The sequence below is a fragment of the Theobroma umbraticum genome, unplaced genomic scaffold (genome assembly GCF_002168275.2).
Source record: "Theobroma umbraticum cultivar Fairchild unplaced genomic scaffold, ASM216827v3 scaffold_2.0, whole genome shotgun sequence".
Taxonomy (NCBI): domain Eukaryota; kingdom Viridiplantae; phylum Streptophyta; class Magnoliopsida; order Malvales; family Malvaceae; genus Theobroma; species Theobroma umbraticum.
The window spans coordinates 1,352,515-1,375,791 of record NW_018397277.1 but is presented as its reverse complement, the minus strand read 5'-3'; the positions used below and the strand labels follow the sequence as shown (position 1 = coordinate 1,375,791).

General features: G+C 32.7%; 1 protein-coding gene across 1 annotated transcript; it reads left to right on the top strand.

The window, feature by feature from the left end:
* The first annotated feature begins 1,926 nt into the window (after positions 1–1,926).
* Positions 1,927–3,237, top strand: LOC110427628 (uncharacterized). Its single transcript, XM_021443164.2, has one exon. The coding sequence runs from the start codon at positions 2,121–2,123 to the stop codon at positions 3,093–3,095; it is 975 nt and encodes a 324-aa protein (XP_021298839.1). The 5' UTR covers positions 1,927–2,120; the 3' UTR covers positions 3,096–3,237.
* The last annotated feature ends 20,040 nt before the right edge of the window (positions 3,238–23,277 follow it).

Genomic DNA, 23,277 nt, shown 5'->3' with positions numbered 1-23,277 from the left:
AGCCTTTCCTCTGTGGTAAAAGAGCTAGTGCACCAGGAGTGTTGCATAATTAAGTGAGGTAGAATATCATAGATCTCGCAACAATAAGAGATGAGATAGATCTCAAACTTCTAAATATGGGTCTTCTTCCACTTAACTAACGTGTCTTTTTTTAGTTAAAAACGTATGCCCATGACACATGTATTTCCTTATTCAAGAGTAAGGTTAGATTATCTCCTTCCGAAACAAAAAAACAATGTATGAGAAGTAAGAAAAGATTAAAATATTAGATCTTTAATTCTTTTAGGTAAAAGTAATACTTGTTGGGCCAAATCTAAATAATTAAATTTTGATTGATTCTTCAAAAAAGGTAAATTCATTATTTTTTAAAAATAGATAATTCATGGTCAGAATCATTGTTTTTTGTAATTTGGTGTTCATCCTAAAAACTGTCATGCATTTATCTATACTTTTAAACAATTATGTTGGATAATAATTGTGGCCTAGCGTAATTAATGACTTTTACCATTGCTTTAAGAGGGCTTAGTTTTAATATTTGAATCTCAACTTGTGCAATCTTGGCTTGATTTTATGTTGGTTTGTTAGTCTTTTTTTTAATTTGTTAATTTATTTTTTATTTGAAATGTAATAGTGATCTTATTGTCATATATATTGAGGATTCTTTAATTGTCATTTAATTTTTGACTTGTGAATATGATATCATGAAACATAATTTCTTATTTAAAGAGGTATACTAAAATATTTATAATATAATATTATAAGTATGTATGTGTATATAAACATAGATTCTAGTAAAATTTTTCCATGAGGAAAACCATCATATTTGTTCATTCACTATATATCTAAATTTATCATTTAAAAGATTTTTAAATGTAAATATTGATAAGAGTTATCCAATCTGTAAAGCAACTCTAATTGCATTAAATTACTTTTATTAAAAAAACCGTTTCTTAATTCTAATAGTATTGAATAATTTATAGATAAATATTAAAAACTTTACAAAAAAATGTTTATAAATATGTAATCATTAAAAATGTTTTTTTTTATCAAAAAGAATTCACACACCTTAATCAAAATTTGACAAGAATTAGAACTTGGAAGAGCTTGAGATAGGGGTGTAGGGCCTTAAACCATTTCTTACCATCAACACCAAGGTTTCACACGTGCAAGTATGAAACGAGTAGTAACTCGGAAAGATGCCACAGCTTGTGCAAGAGGCATGAATCGTACGTCCAAAGAGTTGCGTGTGAAAATGTTACTATGAATATGAGAAGAGTCTATTCCCCATATCGTTTATCATTTTAAAATGCAAACAAATCATACATGGACTTGGACCACTCAAAATCACCGGACGTGGCCCGTTTAGCATCTAACTTACGGACAGTCGACCTCCGTCACTCTATCAAGCGCCTCGTGATGGTGGAAGGCGGGGACCACGCACCAATACTAAGACCCAAAAAGTAGGACGGAATCATTTAGCTGATGGACACTCGACAGGGGCTCCAGAAAAACATAAAAAACAATATGATAAATGTTACAACCATTTGAGCTGTCGCTACGTGTCGAAGTATGAGTGGTGGAGCGTCTTCGTTGATCTGGACACCATGAATTCTCCCATTCTTTTGTTCCTATGTTCACTCGCCGCCACCGTATTCAACAGTCCAAATTTTCAGGACCATAAAATTTAAAATGACCAGACGACCCTTAAAAGTTAAAAGATTTCATTATTTTTATTGTCGCCAACTCAAAGCGGTTCTGCCCTATGTGTTGCTGACTCATGCATCCCATCCCAATCCGTTGCTCGTTCGGAAAAAGCCTCCGGCTCTTTTTCTGACGTGGCCCGAATATTCTCTTACCATATGGCCTATAGTTATCTGCCATGTCACTACTGTCAAATTAAACCATTATTATTATTTAATTCAATCCCCAATCCCCATTTACGCCTTTAAAACCCCACCCTAACAACCTTCCCAAACCTCCACTTGTTCAATTTCACCTCTCATTTATCTCTTCTATACTTTCCAAATTCTTAAAACTCTACGTAATCAACATCTTTTATTTTTTTTTCTTCTATATAGATTGATTTGGATCTCAGATAAGGCAGTGTTTCGATAGAGGCCATGGAAATTCCGGTTATCAACAGAATAAGTGATTTTGAAGCCGGCATAAACTCTTTAAACAACCCATCTTTCCTTTCCCAAGTTTTTGCCCATTCTGGGATTGGGAAAATCTACGAAGCTTATAGTTTTTGGAAATGGGGAGCTCTGATTCTTGCCCTGGCAGCGTCCTTATCTACCATAATCAATAGACTCAAGATCTTGATCATCAGATTCCGGCAAGACCATGCTTTACCATCTCAACCTCTTCTTCGTGACACCGATTTCGACACTGACACGGATTGCTCCTGCTCATCTTCAGAAGACGAGCGAGAATACGAGGAGCCGTCGACTTCTCAGAGCTGGCGACAAGTTGATGAGAATTTTCGGGTTAGAGGCTCTGCTCATTGTATCGACGACCAGTGGCAAAACCGTAAATTTACCCTTCGAAAGCGGCGAAGCAGCATCGGGGACTTGTTTTCTTGGGCTGAGGAGTTAACAAGCGGAAAAAGCGTGGTCAAGCTATGGGACAACCTAGGGTTAGGATTCGGTTTGGGCCTCGATGAAAGGGACGACGTTTTGCACGTGTACGACGTTAACAAAGAAACAAAACTCACGTCCTTTTTTGGCGGGAAAAGTGGTTTCCAGGCGTTTTCGGCACCGCCCTCGTCGTCCGCGGTTATCGTTTCCGCTGGCGCTGATTCATCATCTCGACGAGTCGCTGTCAGCGCGTGGGACACGCGCCTTCCTTGTCAAATACCGTCGATTCTAGCAGAATGGAGGCCGAAAAAGTCTGTGGAGAAAATCGCAGCGGTCAATGCCGGAGGCGTCGAGAAGGTTTACATCAGGGATGACGTCACGGGGGAGTTAACGGTGGCTGATATGAGGAAGGTGAGCTCGCCATTGAACAACAATTTAACGGAATCTGACGTGGATACTTGGTGGGATGCTAACGCCGTCATCGTCTCGGACGAGTCCGTTGACGACTCAATGCAGTGACTCACTTAGCACCTCCATTTAGACTAATAAGACTTGATTGAATTTAAATGTGAAAAAACGTAGCGGAGTGGATGGAGGGACACTTTTGTAAATAATGATATCATCCTGAATTTATGAGTAGTAATTATTTTTTATTTTCCAATGTTGTAGCAATTCGATTGCGTATCTTTTGATTCAGTAAAACCACAACCACTTGCTTAGAATTGGATAAATTCTCAATTCTCTCACCTGTCAAAATAATGGACTATGATTCCGTTTAAGATTGGAAATCTTTCAAGTAAGCCTGGCGAAATAAGCCTTAAGCTATCTTAGGGGACAAGTCACGAGTTTTTATAACATGAAAGGGAATGAGCCGCGTAACCCATCATTCATGTCATGTTCAAAACCCCACATGTTCAATTCAACTCTTCTTATATAGAGAGTCAAGAAAGCAAGTCGTAGAAATTGTTAGTTTGTTTGTGCTTATTAGTTACAACATTCAAATCACATGCCAAAACTGGCCCCTTCCTTTTGCAAAACCCCACGAGCATGTAGGGAACTTCTAAGCGCCACGTCTTTGAAACAGAGTTAGAAATTTAGCATACTATTTAATTAGCTGGACTGATAACGACATGAATCTACCCCTAACTTCTCACCAAACCCTACAAAATATGGAGTCCACCCCATCTTACCAAATTTTTAAAAGATAAAAGGATATACCTCTTCCTTGTCATGGTAATTAAAGACTATTTATTAAAAGAGGATCTGTAAATCGGTTTGAGATTTTTCACCAAAAGTACAATCACAATTATCCAAAAAAAAAATTGAAAACTACTCTCTGTCTAGACTAAGATTCTTACAGTGTGAAAAGTGAGGTCTGTTTTCGTTTTGATAGTGGTTTCTCATGGGAGCTTTCTTCGAGATCAATAAGTTGGTAAACCATCTACCGTCAAAATTCTGGAGTTAGTATGCATTTATTCTTTAAAATGTAAAAGAATAGTACAAGTTTGATCAAAATAAGATCATTTGCAAGTTTTTTTAATCCGTATTTTCCTACATTAGTCTGAGAGCACACTCAAGCATTTTCATGTTGTTGTTGTCTTCGAAAAACATGATCAACATACTAGAAATAATTGATTATGCCTCTGTTTTATGATTATCTTAGTTTTGAAGCTTTTATAGCATGTTAATGGCAACCGTCGAAAAGCATGCTTTTATAGTCTGATTTTTTGTAATATGATGCTCATATATACTTAATAAAATCTGAAAATTTTAAGTTTTATGTGATAACCAAGAGCCTGTTTGGTGTGTCTTTTTTTAGCTTAAAAGTTATTATGAAAAATAATATCTTTTAAAACTAAATTGAATTTGTTTACTAAATTTACTTTTATAAGGTTTTTTTTAATAGATAAGCTGTTTGGTAAAACAACTTATATAAATTCTAATTTTGGTTAAAATTACCATAAAAAGTTTTTAATAAATAACTTTCTATTAATTACAAAATCCTTTGTTTAAAATGGAAAAAGTTAACTTTATTTTTTTATTTATTTGAAACAAATTTTTAGAAATATAAAAAGTGAACATGAAATTTATAATTAATAGTAAATCATATAAAAATGAAAATGGATAATGTTGGAATTATTTTCACTAGACGAGAATATTTTTTAAACAAAAATAAAATTCTCATGAAAAGGAAGCTTGTTTTTAAATAAAGAAAAGAGAAAAGCTCCTCTTTCGAGTTTTTCCTAAGCTCTTTTCTTTAAATTTTGTTCTTAAAAAAACATATTTTTTTAAGAGTTTCTCAAAATCCCTGTTTGGCATAACTTTTGCTTTTAAACGGTAAATAAGCTGAAAAGGTCAAGCTAAACGGACACTAAATTTGAAGAAAAAATGAAATCCTAATTGTTTGACTTGAAACTTTGACTAATTTTCTCTATATCCTAAACGATTTTTAATGTACAAAGTTTATGCTAATTAAACCCTTGAATGATAAGCTTTCCATTGGTATATTATTTGCATCATTTGAATTTGTATGTTAAAAGAATATAACGATTTGTTTGGCACGTGGGGCTTGGGTTGCCTCAAAGTTCATTTGGCACACCAACTACCTTAATGGACTTGTCACTATCTAGTCTCGGACCATGACCAGCGGATGGACTTCGCAGACAAGCTTGCTCGACCTAAACAAGTCTTGAAAACAAACATTCAAATGTGACAACAATTACAAAATATGTGAGGATGCTTCCCATTTCAAACACGTATTCTTATATAAACCTTTATACCAAAAGAATGTATCATGTCACGTAATTCACAATTCTCAAACAAGCCATATATGTTTACGTTTAGCAAAGTCAAATAGAATCTCATAAATTACATTTCATCTCTAAATATCTTACCAACCATTGGCCAAATATACATATGTAACCATATATGTTTATTCCAAATAAAGTTTACCTCGAGCAGCGAAGTGACACAATAAAAATGGCCAAAGTCTACTAGATGCCTTTAGGACTACCTATGAAGTATGGTGACGAGAAGACTTCTCGGATATACCAACCAAAGATCTATTGATCTGAAAAACAAAATAATCAACACGTCTGAGATTATAAATCTCAGTGAGCAAACACGGGGAAGGGGAACAAGCTAGACGGGGTAGTGTTTGTGTTATTGCATAATTGTAACAATTATGCAATTTCAAAGAAATCCAACTATGCAATCAAATGGATTCAAAAGGATGTTTTTAGACATCTTTTAGATGGTTTTATTTGTATATAAAACCGCTTAGAAATGTGGTTTCAAATGACCAAAGAAAACCCTTTTAAGAATTCAAAATAGTTTAAACATTGCCTAATTAACTATGAGGATCTACCCTTTATTGGAGGGGGTCAATCCCTACAACACATAAAGCATTTTGAGCATTTTTCTTGTAAGGTGTTGATCCCTACATTCCAGAATGTTGGATACAGATTCTAAACTTCAAAGGATCATTTTTTTTCATTTAAAGGTTGATCTTTCTTTTCTAATCTCCAAAATTTGGCGCTCCAAGGTTCCAAATTGACAACTTCAAAAGGGCTACATCATTTCCCACCAAAAACTTCAAGGACAAACAATTTTTAATGGAAAATCAAGCTCAAATATCATCAAACATTTGCAATAGAATATAGAAAGTGCATTAAGGCACTCAATAAACATTATTCCATCTCTATATCATTCTAACTTAATGATCATATTTCAAATATGCAAGCCTTAATGGCAATACCAAACAAGGTAAAGTCATGTAAACCAAACATGCTAAGGCACGTAAGCCATATTAATGGCAAATCCAAACTTGCTAAGGCGCGTAAGCCATATTAATGGAAAATACAAATATGCTAAGGCATTTAAGCCATATTAATGGTGATTCCAAACATGGTAGGGGCATGTGACCCAAAATGACCATGGTCCCAAACATGCTAAGTGCTTGTGGCCTATAATGATGAGAATTTTCAAACATGCTAAGGGGCATGTAACCTACACCGATATTAGGAATCTTAAACATGTTATAACATGGATTCCATACATCATTATTGATTCAAGTCATCCATTATCATGGCCAAAAGTTATACTAAGGTAATATTCAAATAAATTCAATTCCATGTCAATTTGAATTTCCAATCACGTGCAAATTCATCTCCAATGTTCTCAAAAGAAGTTTCAAACAAATAAAAAAACTTGTTCCCCATGTTCAAAAACTTACACATAGTTAATCATATTTACATACTTATACATTTCAAATTATGTTCATCAAATCATTTTCACAAGCACATAGTCATCTAAAAATCATCATTTATTTCTACAACATCAAAACATGCTTAATAGCATATCAAATAATTTTAAAACAACACGTCTACTCTGTTAGCTTTATAATTGATCCTTATTTTAATATGATGAAAGCTAATGATAAAAATATAAATCTATAAGTGCAGTAAGACTTTATAAAAACCCTAAGCAATATGTTTAAAAATGGGCTAAGTGTTAAAGTTTAAATCTTCTCAAAATAGGCTTAAACTAACTTCAAATATCAAGACCTCGTATGAAAAGTGTCGAGACTTTAAGCTTTGAACGCCTTAGGAAATAGCCTAAGGAAGAAAGTGTATTGAGACATCTATGGTGGGTATTAAGACTACATTCATTAAAGATCAAATTTTAGAGGACATGCATTGAAGAATCGAAACCTGAACATCATGTATTAAGACATCACCTCAAAAAAGTAGAATTCTAGAGAGCAAGTGGTAGTGTATTGAGACACAACTTCAAAGCAACAAGACTTTGCTTTCAACCTTTAAATTCTAAAATAGAAGTCTGAATGTTTTGAGACTCAAGCTTTCATGTACTAAGACTTCACCTTCAGACATCAAATTCCAAAGAAGAAGTGTCAAGATATTGAGACATCATTGACACAGTATCGAGACCTTGTCTTCAAAAAGTAAAGATGCTAAAGGTCAAATGCATAAGCATCGAGACTAGCTTGTCAAGTATCGAAACCACATCTCTAGATATAATTTTCTAAAGAGCAAGCTACTATGTATCTAGACTAGGCCATAGAAGTATCGAGACATGTCTTCATCAAGGAAGAACAAGAACTAAGATAGGCATTTAAAGTATTGAGACATCACTTGATTTTGGAAGTAAAAGTTACGAGACTCCAATTGCAGGTATCGAGACCTCATATCAAATAAGTTGTAAAATGACAAACTTAACTGTTAGAATTTTGAATTCAAAGGATTAAATGGCTAGAACAAGGTTTTCACAAATAAAAGGAAGGCTGCAACTCTTTTTCCATGAAAAAGAACCCCAAGAGAAAATACTCCAAGCCAAAGTGAAGCTTCCAAAAGAAAATCATTTCTTCCTCAATCTTCAAATCAAGTGCTTATCATCCATAGTTGCTTGAGCTTAAGCTTAAAAGCCTAATTACTCTTTGTTAAGCCTTCATTATCCTCTCTGTGAATTCATTGTTATCATTCAACCTACTAAAAGGGATTCTAGTTTAAACTTCATCATATTTGTAATCCTTGTAAAGGTTATACCTTAGCTTTGAAAAGGTAAAGTGCTTAGAGTAGTTACACCTTAAGCCTTGAAAAGGTAGAGAGGTTGTGCTTGCTCCTTAAAAAGGCATTGCAAGGGTTATGCTTGCTCTCGTGAAAAGCATTATATGGGTTGTACTTGAGCTCGAAAAAAGGCATTGTTGTCAAGGTTATACTTGAGCCTTGAAAAAGTAGTTTGATATAGTGGATTTCAAACTCCTTGGTGAGCCAAGGGAAAGGATGTAGGCATCAAGCCTGAACCTCTATAAATATTGTGTCTCCTTCGTGTTTGTTAAATTTTCTATATTTGTGTTTTCACTTGTAAATCATATTGAATTAACTCACTAAAAAATTTTTATAATTCCTCATTGCTTGGGCTTATAAACGTTTTTCATTCTTCCATTGCAAAAGAGTTTTACCTTGCAAAGAAGGTTTCAAAGAATCTTTAAAATACTCAATTCATCCCTTCTTGAGGTTTTACCTTTGAGAAAATTGAACTAATAATTGATATCCGAGCTTTGGTCTTAATTTATAGTTTAAACATCTTGAGTAAAAATTCATTTGAAACTCAAAGGCCATGGAAATGCATCATATAGCTACTTCCCTAAGTGAAGGACCATCTATGGTAAGACCTCATTTATTTAATGGTGAAAATTATCTTTACTAGAAGAAGAGGATAAAGATGATTATACAAGCCAATGATATAAATGTTTGGACTGTTATTTTGGAAGGTTTTCATGTCTCTACTAAGATCATAGATGATAGTTTAGTTTTAAAATCTAGGAAAGATTAGGATGATAGAGAGAAAAAAACTTATGTAAACTAATGCTAAAGCTATCAACACATTATATTGTGCATTAGGACCTAAAGAATACAATAAAGTGTGAAAATACAAAACATATATGGGACACACTAGAAACCTTACATGAGGGTAACACTCAAGTCAAGGAGTTAAAGATAGGATTCCTCACTTATGACTATGAGTTATTTAAGATGAAGGATGAAAAAACAATAACCCAAATGTATAATAGATTTACAAATATTTGTTGGTCCCGATAAAGTGCGAAGGGGGTGAATAACACTTAAAAATATTTGAACGTAGCTCTTAAGCTTGAAAAACTTTTTGTATAATTTTGAAATGGAAGGTTTAAACTTTGTTGAAGTTAAAAGGCACCAAATAACAAAAAGGTAGAGAGAAGTGGACAAAATACAAATATTTATAGTGGTTTGATCCCTTTGACCTACATCCACTACCTTAATCTCCTAATCAAGAATTTTCAACCCAACTTCACTAAATTAGTGAAATTAATAGCTTCCACCTAACTTTTACAATGTGAGCTTCTAACCCAAGCTCCAAACCCTTAAAAGAATCCCTAGGCCTTCCAAGCTTAGTCTACCCCTTAGAATGCCTCACACACTATAAATAAACAAGAAATGGAGAAGTGATGAAATATAATTGATCACCTAGCTAATCTAAGATGTAAAAGTTTAAGCTGAAACACTTTATAAAGGATAGGAGTGAAAGACAAGTGTACAAGAGAAGGTTTTACTCTTTTTGGCTCTCTCAAACACTTTGGAACTTTTCTCTACCATTTGTGATCATTGAAGATGCCTTATATATTTGAAAAATCAATTCTAACAACCTGAGACAAAAACTAGACATTGCAAATAGTTTCTGGCTATTATTTTGTCCTTTTGTTCTTAAATTCAAAATCTACTGGTAGTGTTTCTTTAACCATTTAAAGACAAACTTTAATCGATTAAGCCTTCTTTGTCTACTGTACTACTTTCTTGTGTTAGCCAGTTAACTGTAGCTCTAACTGATTAAAAACTTTATGCTTTCAAGTAGTATTTTTCACTAGCGTTCTTTTAACTAATTTGGCTTTTCTTTAACTGATTAAGGCATCACGCCCTTCAACCTTAACTGATTCTAGTAGGCTTCAACCAATTAGAAATTCTTCAGCTTTGAATCTCATGGTTTGATGCCTTTAAATGGTCAATGATTTTTGAATTTGAGTTTTGGCATTTCTTGACATCTTAACTTTGACCTTTAATCAGTTAACACTTCTACCTTAACTGATTAAAAAGTTTCTATTTTGTAGTCATGTAACGACATGAATTGCTTTAAGTGATTAATGCCACATGCTAGCTAGTTAATAGTTTTCTATTATCAACTTAGTCTTTTATTCTTTGTTCCTTTAACTGATTAATCATTCTTGTATCATGACAAGCTTCTTAGTGTGCTTTCAAACAACATTTTCATTAAGGGATTCAATTTTAATCCTGCACACTTAAATAATGTAGTTAGACATCAAAGAATGGAGAATGTTTTGTTATCATCAACAACATATGGAGTTGACAATATTATTGTTAGGTTAAAAGCTCTGGGGAAGCACTTCTAAATGCATAATTAGTGAAAAAAGTCTTGTATAGTTTACTAAAGTAGTAGGAACCTAAGGTAAGAGCCATAGAGGAGGCTAAAAATTTGAATACCTTTAGGTTAAAAGACCTTGTAGGCTCACTCTTCACATTTAAGTATAAAGTTTTTGGTGAAATTCCAAGGCACACTCTAGTCATCAGAATATCACATCATATTCATATTATGTTGATCTAAGCCTCTCATGGCTATCTCATGTCATTTGTAAATCAAATCAACAAGTGGTTCTCCCCTGAACATATTCAGATCACTCTTAGTGACCAATTGAGGGAGAATCAAATCACGTGTAGGGCAAAACCACTAGGCAAAGAAATAGATCACGCACATGTCAAAACAATGGGCAAAGAACAAATCATACTCATCATCGAAGCAGCTGGCAGAGAATCAAATCAACAACCAGAGTAATCTCCCAATGATTGGCATCTCCCAAAGTACTCTCAGATGGGTGCATCAAAGGATTGCAAGTGAGAATCACAAGCAGGACTAGTACCACCATCTCAACTTACTGCCATCTTTGCAAGCACATAGATAGTCACAGGGGATAGGACTTCACTTAACCACAAATCAAATCAACGTTTGGAATTCATTCATCAGATGAAAACAAAAGTCCACAAATAAAGCCACCATGCCTTTATCATTCACATTTTCCTCATCGAACCTTAATTCACATTTATTGAGCTTCAATTATCTTTAAGTTTGATTAGGTTCTAAGTGCCTCTAAATCTCTAAGGCATCATTTAATCAAATCATCTCAACATATCATTCACCTAAGGTAATCCACTCACAGGTGTTCATTATAGCCTCAAGATATCCTAGTCTAGGTACACATAGTATAGGCCACACATGTGGCTCACATCACAACACACAAACGCAATCCACAATTTAGTTCTTTAGCTTAGGCACTTACATCTAAGTAGTCATATATATACATATATATATGTATATATTGTTCTCTAGCCTAGGCTCATTCATTTAAGAATACATATTTCATTTTAATACCATGGTAGCGCATCTATCATGCGTCATACGTTAATGCATTTTATTTAAACCCATTCACAGTGACAAATTGGAGGTACTCCCACCCAAGCTTCAATCCTTAGCCTCCAATCACCATCTAACTTGCCAATGAGTTGATATAACTCTGTTTCCCCTTTCAAACATATTAGAACATCGAAACATTAATTATGCCTGGCTTTCGAAAAATGCCAACTTTTCCACAATCAACCAAATCTTAGCAATTCAACTATTTAAGCTCAAATTTTTCATTAACAAGCTAAATCAATACCTTAGAAGTTGGATTGCATGAGTGTTAGCTTTGAATGCTCCAATCTAAGCCAAAGAGAAAAAATTACCAATTTTGGAGAAAAGTCAGATTTAAAGTTATTAACTAATTAAATTGAAAAATAGTTAGTAAAAACATTAAATGTTACCTCTAGGATGATTTCTCAGGCTTCAAATGGCCTTAAATGGCTTAAAACTTTAATTTGGGGGCTAGGGTTTTTAGTTTCTAGAGAAAAAAAAGGAGAAAAGGAGTTGAGAGAAAAGGTTAGGCTAATATGGCCTCAACCCTTCTTTATTTTTACCTTTCCTCTGTGATATATCGATGCATTTGGTAATGTATCGATACATCTACCTTAATTTCGAAGGAATGTATCGATACATTGAGATAATGTATCGATACATTTCGGGCATAATGGTCTTGGGTGCTTTCTATTTCAAATGTATCAATACATTGAAGCAATGTATCGATATATGTTCATCTTTGGCCACATCTATCGATACATCCTTACATGTATTAATAGAATTCCTCCAAAACACCTCATGTTATTCTTCCTACCAAGATTGTATCAATACATGAGGGCATATATCAATACACCTTCCTCCGTAGGTAGTCTTAAGCTTCTAAAACTCCCAAAAATCCAAGTTTAACACTCCAAAATCATTCCTTGTCAATATCACACCTCAAATCACTCATTTAACTTAATCCGATCCATGTAAATTTGCAAACATAACATTACACTTAGATCAAAACCTCAAACTATGGAATTTATCACATATTTCCTTAAATTTTGCTTAAGTGTCCATTTATCTGCAAATATATCGTCCAACACTTGGCATACATAACATATCATTTATTAACTTAATTTACATCAAAAATTGAGTGTGTTACAGATTGTATTTGAAGCAAGTGGGTCATTGAAGCTTCAGGAAAAGTGAAACATGCATCCATGATACATAAAAATTTATGTAAACGTTCATGTACATGATCCTTTTTAAGGTGAATTTGAGGTCTTGAAATCCCATATTTATAATTGCATTTGTGTTTATAAAGTTCTAGAATAATCTACAAGGTTTATTGCCTATGGTTGCACCTTTTATCTTGTTATGTGAAAAAAGAAATGCATTAAAATCACCTCCAATAATCTAAGAACCCATAACTATGTCTGCTATCTTTTGAATATCATCTCAAAGTACACGATGAGCATTCAATGGAGGATGCCCATAGATGGTCATGAAAAAACATTGCTGACTGTTCTCTAGTTCCACCATGTAGTGTACAAATTGACTGTTGTTTAACAAAACTCTAATTGAAATTTGATGATGCTACATGACCCAAATTTCACTTGAAAGCCTATTAGCTTCAATTCAGTGTGAGAAATCAAATCCATTTTTTTGAATAATATCATTTGTTGTAACTATACTAATTTGTGGTTCAACTAACACCAATAACAAAAGGCCAAATTGTCTACGAAAATCCTTAACCTCATTTATAAATGATTCATTAGCTACCCTTTGGCAGTTCCACACAAGAAATTACATAACCATAACTATAATCAAAGAAAAATAATTGAACATTGAAGATCAATCCTTTTGGTTCTTAATAGAAACCATACTTGTACCGGACATTGCCACGTCTTCCACTGTTTGCATCACATTGGTTGCCTCATTTCTATTTTTATTGTTATTCAACTGCATGGGACTAGCAGTAATACCATCTAAGTTGTTTTTCTTTCCCTGAGCCTTTTTCTTTAGCGAATCCTTCTTAATGTCAATTGTTAAAAATTTTTTATTAGGTCGTTTACCAATACAACCAATAACTTTACTCCATTACCACTACGTAATGATCGAAGAGCTTTAAGTCTATAAGCTAATATCAATTTGGTAGGTGAATATACTATAGGTGATTCAATCACAACCACTTTATGATTCTCAAGGTTTAAAGAAAATGATGTAGGTTGTGATTTGTCCATGTTAAGGTCGAGATTTTTGGAAACTTTTGGTAATGGCATGGAAATATATCCTTTACATTGGTGGCATCATGTGACTTTAAATTCTAGCCCATAAGAAGATCGACATTGATTTGGCTCTCAAAAATTGTCTTGTCTTTGGGTTTAACAACTATTTTCTTTTGCATTAGCCCACCTAATACAATCAAAGAATTTGATCTATCATTCATTTTTGAGATTTGTGTTGACATGCCTGCTAGGAATGCCATGATTACAGCATCAACGCAGCAGAATAACAAAAATTGAAATAAAATGAAACATCCCTCCTATCTCTGGATCACCTTAGTTGTTTAATACAAAGTTAAGTACCACATAAAATAAAAAAATTTTACCTTTCCAAGTGATATCATGATCAAATGGATTCCTTTTGGTGACAAAACGTGAACACCTTTTGTGTGAAAGAATTCGAGCCACTCAATCGCTTGGCCTCCAATGATGTACATACAATTACAATGGATCCTTCCCAAAGAGAGAGCTTTATGCTATGGGATTGTGCTAGCAAGTGGAGAACGATTTTTCTTCTTTTCTTCTTTGATTTCTAACAAATGATCAAAGGAGAAGTTCTCAAAATAAAACCTCTTAAGAGTGGCGGCATTCAAGAGAGAAAAGGAAATTTTTTTTATTTTGTTTCTTTCCCCACCTCATTCAAAGAAAGAGTGGATATAATGTGATATTTATATCTAGGTTTAACTTATCAAAATTTGCTAAATAAGTCCTTAATATTATAACAATTATAATATTTAACCAATACCTAATTAAACTCTTTTAATTAGGTCCTCAGTAGTTAAAACTTAAAATTCGATTTAAGTTTAACTTAAATCATCACACTCTCAATTTAATCCAAATTGCAACCTTTGTGTGTGACCCATTAGGTTCCTAATAAGTTGGCAATGGAATTGAGTTATAATGTTATTAATTAATTAATTTAAATGAATCATATTCAATTTTAAATTAACTAATTCAATTCCTTATATCATGATTGGCATCTAGCAATGCATCATGGCCACCCAATTGTTAGGAGAGTGAAAGGATTCTTTGACAACCTTTCAGTGTACAATTTTTCAATGTAATTAATTCACTCATCATATATCCCAAAGATGATAAGAGTTTGGTACAGTGCCTACTCTTATTGACTTTTATATTTGCTCTTGCAGTTAGATCATTAGCTTTATGGAGACTTATGAAACTCATTTCATAGTCTTTTAATCACCTTGGCCAAGGATTTGATTAAGCTAATGTCAGCCAAGAACTAATGAGATATTTCCCTTTAAATCACTTGGGGTAATGATTCCTATTTTGACTACTCATTTGCCTTCATATGTTTCATACTATACCCAAAACCATCTTGTTTTGGCATCTTTGGTTAGACACCCATAAGGATAAAAACAAAGCATAGTACTTCACATACAAAACAACCTGGTGTCTCAAGTCTAGGGAGTAGTTACACAACTGACACATGAGAAGTATTGCATAGACACTTGAGTGAGGTACCAAATGCACTTCTCATGGTGGGTCATGTTCAGTGAACTCGCTCTCCCATGGCAAGCACCCACATGCTAGTTCCAAGTATTTCTATACTTCAATTTATGAGAATGATTGCTTACTTCACAAGTAAGGAACATAACATGTGCTAATCTTTGAGCATTATTGATGCCATGTCTCAATAATATAATGATCAAGAACTTTTAGGAGCAATGCTTTAATGCATAAGGATCTCATAATTGTATCCCAATACAATTCCTTTGCAAGGCATATATAGTCCCATTGGCTTTATCTACATAAGTATATAAAATAATTTAAATCATAAACTTATGGATAAAGAACAACCTTAATGTTATTACGAATAACAAAATGTCATACATTAACATCTCAAAATTATAATTCCCATGCAACCACAGATTGGCTTGTAAGGCTTATACTAACAATGCCATTTGAAGTTTTCTAGAGCATAGACACTGTATCACTTTTTTTCAAAGTAAAAAAATTCGAAGGTTAAAGGATGGGCTAACTAGTCACCATGATTTCCTCTCGTGAATCTCTCATCCCCAAATCGATCTCCTCTACTTAAAGAATCACAAAATGAGATCCACTGCCATTACCATTGACTTAACCTCCTAATAGTTTAAGGTCTTGTTTGGTAGTAGTATTGTTGGATAGTTTGTAATATTTATTGGAAGATAATTATTCAGATGTGACTGTTTAAGATTAAATATAACTCTTAAAATAAGATAAGTATTTAGAACAAACACAACTATTGAAAGTTGTTCAATAGATACGTCTATTGAAATACAATAGACACATCTATAAAAAATAGTACACACACATCTGTTGGAAGCTAACAAGACACATCTGTTGAAAGACAACAATCACAACCTCTCACTATCTATAAAAAAATGCACTTTCAAGCCAGAATTAATTAAAAAAAATATTATGGAATAGGCTTGTTGTAACCTTGAGAGTATTTGTCTGCAAATCCCTATAGTAGGTAATAACTTTTTAAAGAAAATGTGTTACAGCATGCCTCAAGCCTTTCTCTTCTTTTCTTATTATAATTTTCTAACAATTTTAAAGCGTTGTACTCAATGGAGTCTAATCCAAATTGAAGATTTCAACTCATGAATCAAGAATTCATTGAACTTGATCAATTTCATGGAACCAATTTCACTTGCTGGATAGATAAGATGGTGTTTTTGCTCATAGCCTTGAAGGTTTATTATGTTCAGGATTCGACTCTTATTGAACTTTTAGAACCGACTGATGAAGACTTTGATGCATAAAAGGTAGAGAGAAGAAAACATGAAAAAGATGAATTGATATGTCGTGGAGATATCCTAAACACTTTGACAGATCGTCTATATGATCTTTAGTCTAATCTAAACACTCCAAAGGAAATTTAGGCAGCCTTGGAAACAATTTATAAAATTTAAAAATGAGGTATTGATAAATTTTTTTCCTTAAAATATTTTGAGTTTAAGATGGTTGAGAATCTGTCTATCATAGATCAAGTACATATTTACAAATTTTAGTCTCAAAATTAAAAGACCTTGAGGTTAAGCTTTCTGATGCGCAACAAATAGGTGTAATTCTTTTTAAACTACCTCAATCCTAGAATAATTATAGATAAAAGGTTTTGCATTCTATAGAGTCTTTATCAATAGAACAATTCATGACTCAAATGCAAATAGAATGTGAAACATGTGCTCTTGATGCATTATTTCAACCCTCTAATTCAAAAGTGAATCTTGTGAGTCAGAATCCTAATAATTTTGAAAAGAATTCTATGAAATCCAAGTCATATGCATTGAATTTTTTAAGATAGGCCTCTAAGAAAAAAATAAGAAAAATATAAATTATTTCCATTGTGGAAAAAAAAGCCATATGATTGGTGAGAGCAAATCAAGGAAGGTAGGAAAGTATTTTGGTCATAAAAATCCTAAAAAAGCAAATATAGTAGAAAAAGCTATCAATGAATTAGTTGCATGGTTTGTACAATGAATATTGGAATGGTAACAAGATTGAATATGGTTGTTGATTCCAATAAAAGTAAGGATTGGTGACTGTATTCTAGTGCTACAATTCATGTACGCAATGACATAAACTTGTTCAAGACTTACATGAAAGTTAATAAACCAAAAAATGTTTTGATGGGAAATCATGTTACAGCCAAAGTTGAAGGAAAAAGGACTATCAAGTTGAATTTCACTTCTGGATAGAAGCTGACATTACTCAGTGCATTCCATGTTCCTGAAATTCAAAAGACTTTGGCATCTACTCGTTTGCTTGCAAAGAAAGGTTTTAAAATTGTAATAGAATCTGATAATGTAATAGTATCCAAAGGTGGCCTATTTGTAGGAAAATGATACTTTTGTAATGGCATGTACAAGTTCAGTATTGATGAAATAAATATGATTTCTGCTTATATTGTTGAGTCTAAATCTTTATAATGGCATGCTAGACTAGGACATTTAAATTTTGGTTCCATGAGATTTATGTCTAGAAATGGTTATATTGCATGCAAACATGAGAACTTAGAAAAATGTGAAATATATATACAAGCAAAAATGACAACGAAACCTTTTTGTAGGGTAAAAAGAAACTCACAATTATTAGATATTGTGCATTCCGATATATGCAAATTAAATGGAAAGTTAACTAGAGGAGGAAAGACATATTTTATAACTTTCATAGATGATTATTCTAGGTTCATTTATGTCTATTTAATTAAAATAAAATATGAAGCTTTTTAGAAATTTAAAAAATATAAATCTTGTGGAAAATAAAAAAAGAAGGAAAGTCAAAATTCTAAGAAGTGATAAATAAGGAGAATATTTTCCTACAGAACTTGATAATTTATGCGAAGGAAATGGTTTGAAACATGAAAAAAAAAATGCTTCATATTCACCACAACAAAATGGATTGAACAAAAGGAAAAACAAAACTTTGGTTGGCATGACTAATGCTATGTTATTAAATGTACATCTATTGTACGATTTTTAGGGTGAAGCTTGATAAATAGCATGTCACATACTAAATAGAGTTTCTTCTAATAGTATTAAGGTTTCACCTTATGAACTTTGGAATGGAAGAAACCCAAACTTAGAGTATCTTAAAGTATGGGGGTGCTTGGCCTTTTATAAAGTTCTTGAACCACAGAGAACAAAGCTTGGACCCAGAGTAATGAAAGGCATGTTTGTTGGCTATGCATAACATTCCAAAGCATATAGAATTTTATATTTACAATCAAATGTTATTGTAGAATCTATACATGTTGAATTTATTGAAAATAAATTTTTATATAACTCTAATAATAAATTTGATTGTGAATAAAATGTCTTAATTCCAAGTTGTGACCAAATTGATATGACTTCTCATGATACATCTAGTAAAATAAAAAGGAATGATGCTCAAATTGAGCCAAGAAGAAGTCAAAGAGCCATAAAAAGAAAGCACTTAGATCTAGATTTCATTAACTCACAAGCATTAGCATTCCTTATGGAAGAAAGTAGAACCAAAGTATATAAAAAGATACCTGTTTTGTTAAATGTTGAAGATGATCCAAAAACATTCAAATAAGCTATGTCTTAAAAGGATATAGCTTTTTGAAAAAAAGTAATAAATGATGAAATGGATTTAGTCTCATCAAACAGAACATGGGTCTTGATTGATCTTCCTTGTGGTTCAAAACCCATTAGTTGTAAATGGGTATTTAGAAGGAAATATAGCATAGATGGTTTGGTGCAAACCTTTAAGGCTAGACTAGTTGCCAAAGGTTTCATGCAAAAAGGAGGCATTGATTATTTTGATGCTTATGCTTCGATAGCAAAAATAACATCCGTAAGAACACTTTTGGCTTTGGTGTCTATTCATAAATTACATGTACATCAAATGGACGTTAAAACTACCTTTTTAAATGGAAATGTTAGTGAAGAAATATATATAGAACAACCTGAAGGTTTTATATTTTTTAGAAATGAAAAGAAGGTTTTATATTTTCTGGAAATGAAAAGAAGGTTTGTAGACTAATCAAATCTCTTTATGGATTGAAACAAGCTCTAAAGCAATGGCATGAAAAGTTTTATAGTACTAGACTTTTAAATGGATTTGCACACAATAATTCAGGTAAGTGTATTTACTCTAAATTTACAAAAGACTGTGGTGTAATCATATGTCTTTATATAGATTATTTGTTGATCTTCGATACAAACATGCTTGGGATTATTGAAACCAAGAAATATTTGACTTCAGTTTTTAAAATGAAAGATCTCAATGAAGTTGATACAATATTAAGAATTAAAGTCAAAAGAGATAAGAAAGTAATTTCATTAAATCAATCACATTATATAGAGAAAATTCTTCACAAATATAGTCATTTGGAAATGAAAAGGTTTAATAGTCCTTATGATTCTAGTATAAAGTTGACTAAGAATTGTAAAAGAGTTATGGCACAATTAGAATATGCAAGTGTCATAGGCAGCATTATGTATGTTGCGTATTGTACCGGACCGAATATGGCCTTTGCAGTTTGCAAACTTTCAAGGTTTAAAAGTAAACCTAGCAAAGATCATTGGCAGGCTATTACTAGAGAACTTGGATATTTAAAGAAAACCCACAATATGGAAATTTGTTACATTGGTTTTCCTAGTACTTTAGAAAGATTTTCTAATGCTAGTTGAATAACTAGTATTCATAACAATAAATTCACATCAGGATGGATTTTTACTTTAGGAGGTGGTGCCATTAGTTGAGCATCTAAGAAGCAAACTTGTATTACGCATTCCACAATGGAATCAGGATTTTTAGTGTTAGCAACTGTAGGAAAAGAAACGGAATGGTTGAGAAATTTATTTTTAGATATAAAGTTATGGCCACAGCCGATGCCAACTATTTCATATATTATAACAGTGAGGCTACAATGTGTGTAGCCCATAATAAGATGTATAATGGAAAGTCTAGAAACATAAGTCTACAACATTTCTACATAAAAGAATTAATCTTAAATGACGTTGTAATAATAATTTATGTTAAATTTTGCAAGAATTTGGCTGATCCACTTACTAAAGCTTTGCCAAGAGAGACTGTAAAGTCAATTTCTAGTGGAATGGGGCTAAAACCCTTGACTCAAAAGTACTAGTAATGGAAACCCAACTTTGAGTTAGCAAAACTAACAATAAAAGTTCAATGAGTAATAACAGGTTACTATTTGCTGTCATTTTATACTAAATTTTTTATATTAAATAGCCTTATTCTAGAATATTCAAATAGCCTCATTCTAGAATATTCAGTGTGACTATTACGAGGAAAGGATCAGCAAAAAGCTCTTAATGGAAATGTTAAATGCTCATAATAACAAAGGCATAATTACAAATTCTACCTATATGAATATTGGAGTGGTGTCGCTTCAAACAAGAATTAAAAGCGTTTATTCTTGTAAATTTTCATTAAACTAGGATTAGCACAAGGCTATATAATTGTTAAAACAGTTGACAGAATCTTCAAGTGATTAAATAATATTATGTGTGTGATATTTTTGATTATGGCGTAAAGAGTTGTGGTTCAATCCTTGTGATGCCAATAACTGCATCTTAACTTTAAAATTTCTACACTAATAGAAAGTTCAAATCTTCAAGATACTTTCTATTATGCATAGTATCATTAATATTACAAACTAGTGGAGGATTGTTCGATATTTTGTAATATTTATTGGAAGATAATTATTTAGATGTGATTGTTTAAGATTAAATATAACTTTTAAAATAAGACAAGTATTTACAACAAACACAACTATTGAAAGTTGTTTAATAGATCTGTCTATTGAAAAACGATAGATACATTTGTGAAAAATAGTACAAACACATGTGTTGAAAGTTAATAAGACACATTTGTTGGAAGACAACGAACACAACCTGTCACTATCTATAAAAGGAATGTACTTCCAAGCCAAAATTCATTTTAAAAAAAAAGCATTCTACAATAGGCTGGTTGTACCCTAGAAAGTCCTTGTTTGCAAATCCCCATAGCAGGGAACAACTCTTTAAAGAAAATGTATTACAGCATGCCTCAAGCCTTTCTCTTCTTTTCTTGTTCTAACTTTCTAACAAGTAATACCTTATTTGTTCGAAAGATAACGTTGTCGCTTGGTCACCATTATCCAATGATAAAACAGAGACTTTTCTGAAGCGATTTTCTCATTGTGTGTGGCTTCATTATCAGAATTTGCAATCACATTTATGGGGGTTTTCAGACACGTGTCCTTTGTGTGACCATAACATCCGCAAGTAAAGCAAATTCAAGGGAGACCCTCATATTCTATTTTCTGCTCACAACCATTTATGTTGATTTTTGGAATCAAAGGTTTTATGAGATCAAGCTCTGCTGCAATACGTGTAAACTTACCTAGTTGCTTAGACTTAGTATTATTGTCTATTTTCACCATTTTTCCTATGACATTCCTAATAGCCTTAGGAACTCTCTTATGATAAAGATGAATCAATATCCCAAGAAATCATAGCCATGCCGTAACTGTGGTAAGATGTTCTTCATATGTGGAGAACTCTAGATTCTAAGGAAAAACTATTAAGTTATGACTTAGGATTTCCCATGGACCCCTTACTAAAGCATGGATGTAATCCTTTTCATCACATAAATTAATCATGAAGTAACCATTGTCGAGATCTATAGTCTCATATTTGCCCATTGTACTCCATAGGGTGCTCAAATGAAAACACAAGACGTTAAACCTTATTGAATAACCTAGTAGTCGATCTATTACAAATTTACACCATGGTTTCTCTATTACATATTGTATTCTATCATCTAAGACTAGATTCCAAACCTAGTTGATAATCGTGATAGTTACATCAGAGGGATTGTCTTCTTATGCAACATTTCCAGCTTTGGACTTTTTTCATGATTTCTTTCTACAATTCTCTTTCAACAGATCTATGTTAATGACATGGTATATAACTGTGACTTAAGACAGAGAGAAGTAAAAAGAGAACTATTGCTGATAAGCAAAATAGGGTATTCATTTGTGTATACATGATGATCACACATGATCATATACATTATAAAATTTTAGAGTGTATAACACCTATAACAAACTGCTTAATAGGAGTATAATTAAGTCAAACACCAACACAGCATTATCTTATTCTAGCACTAGAGTTGTTGATAACAAATAAGCATACTAAGCACTGGTGAACAGCTTGCACGTGTCCATGCAGGTGTTATCTTCTAACATTCCCCCTTAACACTTGCGATGGAGAGATCCAGCTAAGATCTGAGAGATTCAAATCCTGACTTCTGGAGAAACTTTGTTAAGATGTCTACTAGCTGTAACTCTGAAAGACAATTTTGAACATTGATTTCATCTCATTCCAATGTTTCTTGAATAGCATGATATTTCACATTTATATGCTTAGTCTTGCCGTGCTGAATAGGATTTTTAACAATAGCAATGGCAGACTTACTATCAATAAACAAATCTGTAGGAGCTTTTTGCTCAAGTTCAATGTCACAAGTAATTTCCTTAGCCAGAATGCTTGATTTACTGCTTCAGCTATAACAATATATTCGAGTTCTACTGAAGACTGAGCTACCACAAATTGTTTATCTGAATTCCAAGAGAAAGGACCATTACCAAGAGTAAAAAAATAACTTGATGTACTTTTTGCATTTTTAACACTTCCTACAAAATCAGAATCAGTATATCCTGATAATGCAATTTTTGTTGACTTGGTGTTATGAATTCCATATAATTCTGTTTTCTTCAAGTATCTTAAAGTTCTCTTAGCAATTATCATATGCTGATCTATTGGTACATGCATGAACCTAGAAAGAAATGCCACTAAGAATTGTATATTAAGTCTAGAAGCACAAACATAAAGCAGGCATCCTATTAACCTTCTATAAGTAAA

Bases quoted from the DNA above. Each gene is read 5' to 3' on its own strand.
- LOC110427628 (XM_021443164.2), top strand. From the start codon at position 2,121: ATGGAAATTCCGGTTATCAACAGAATAAGTGATTTTGAAGCCGGCATA.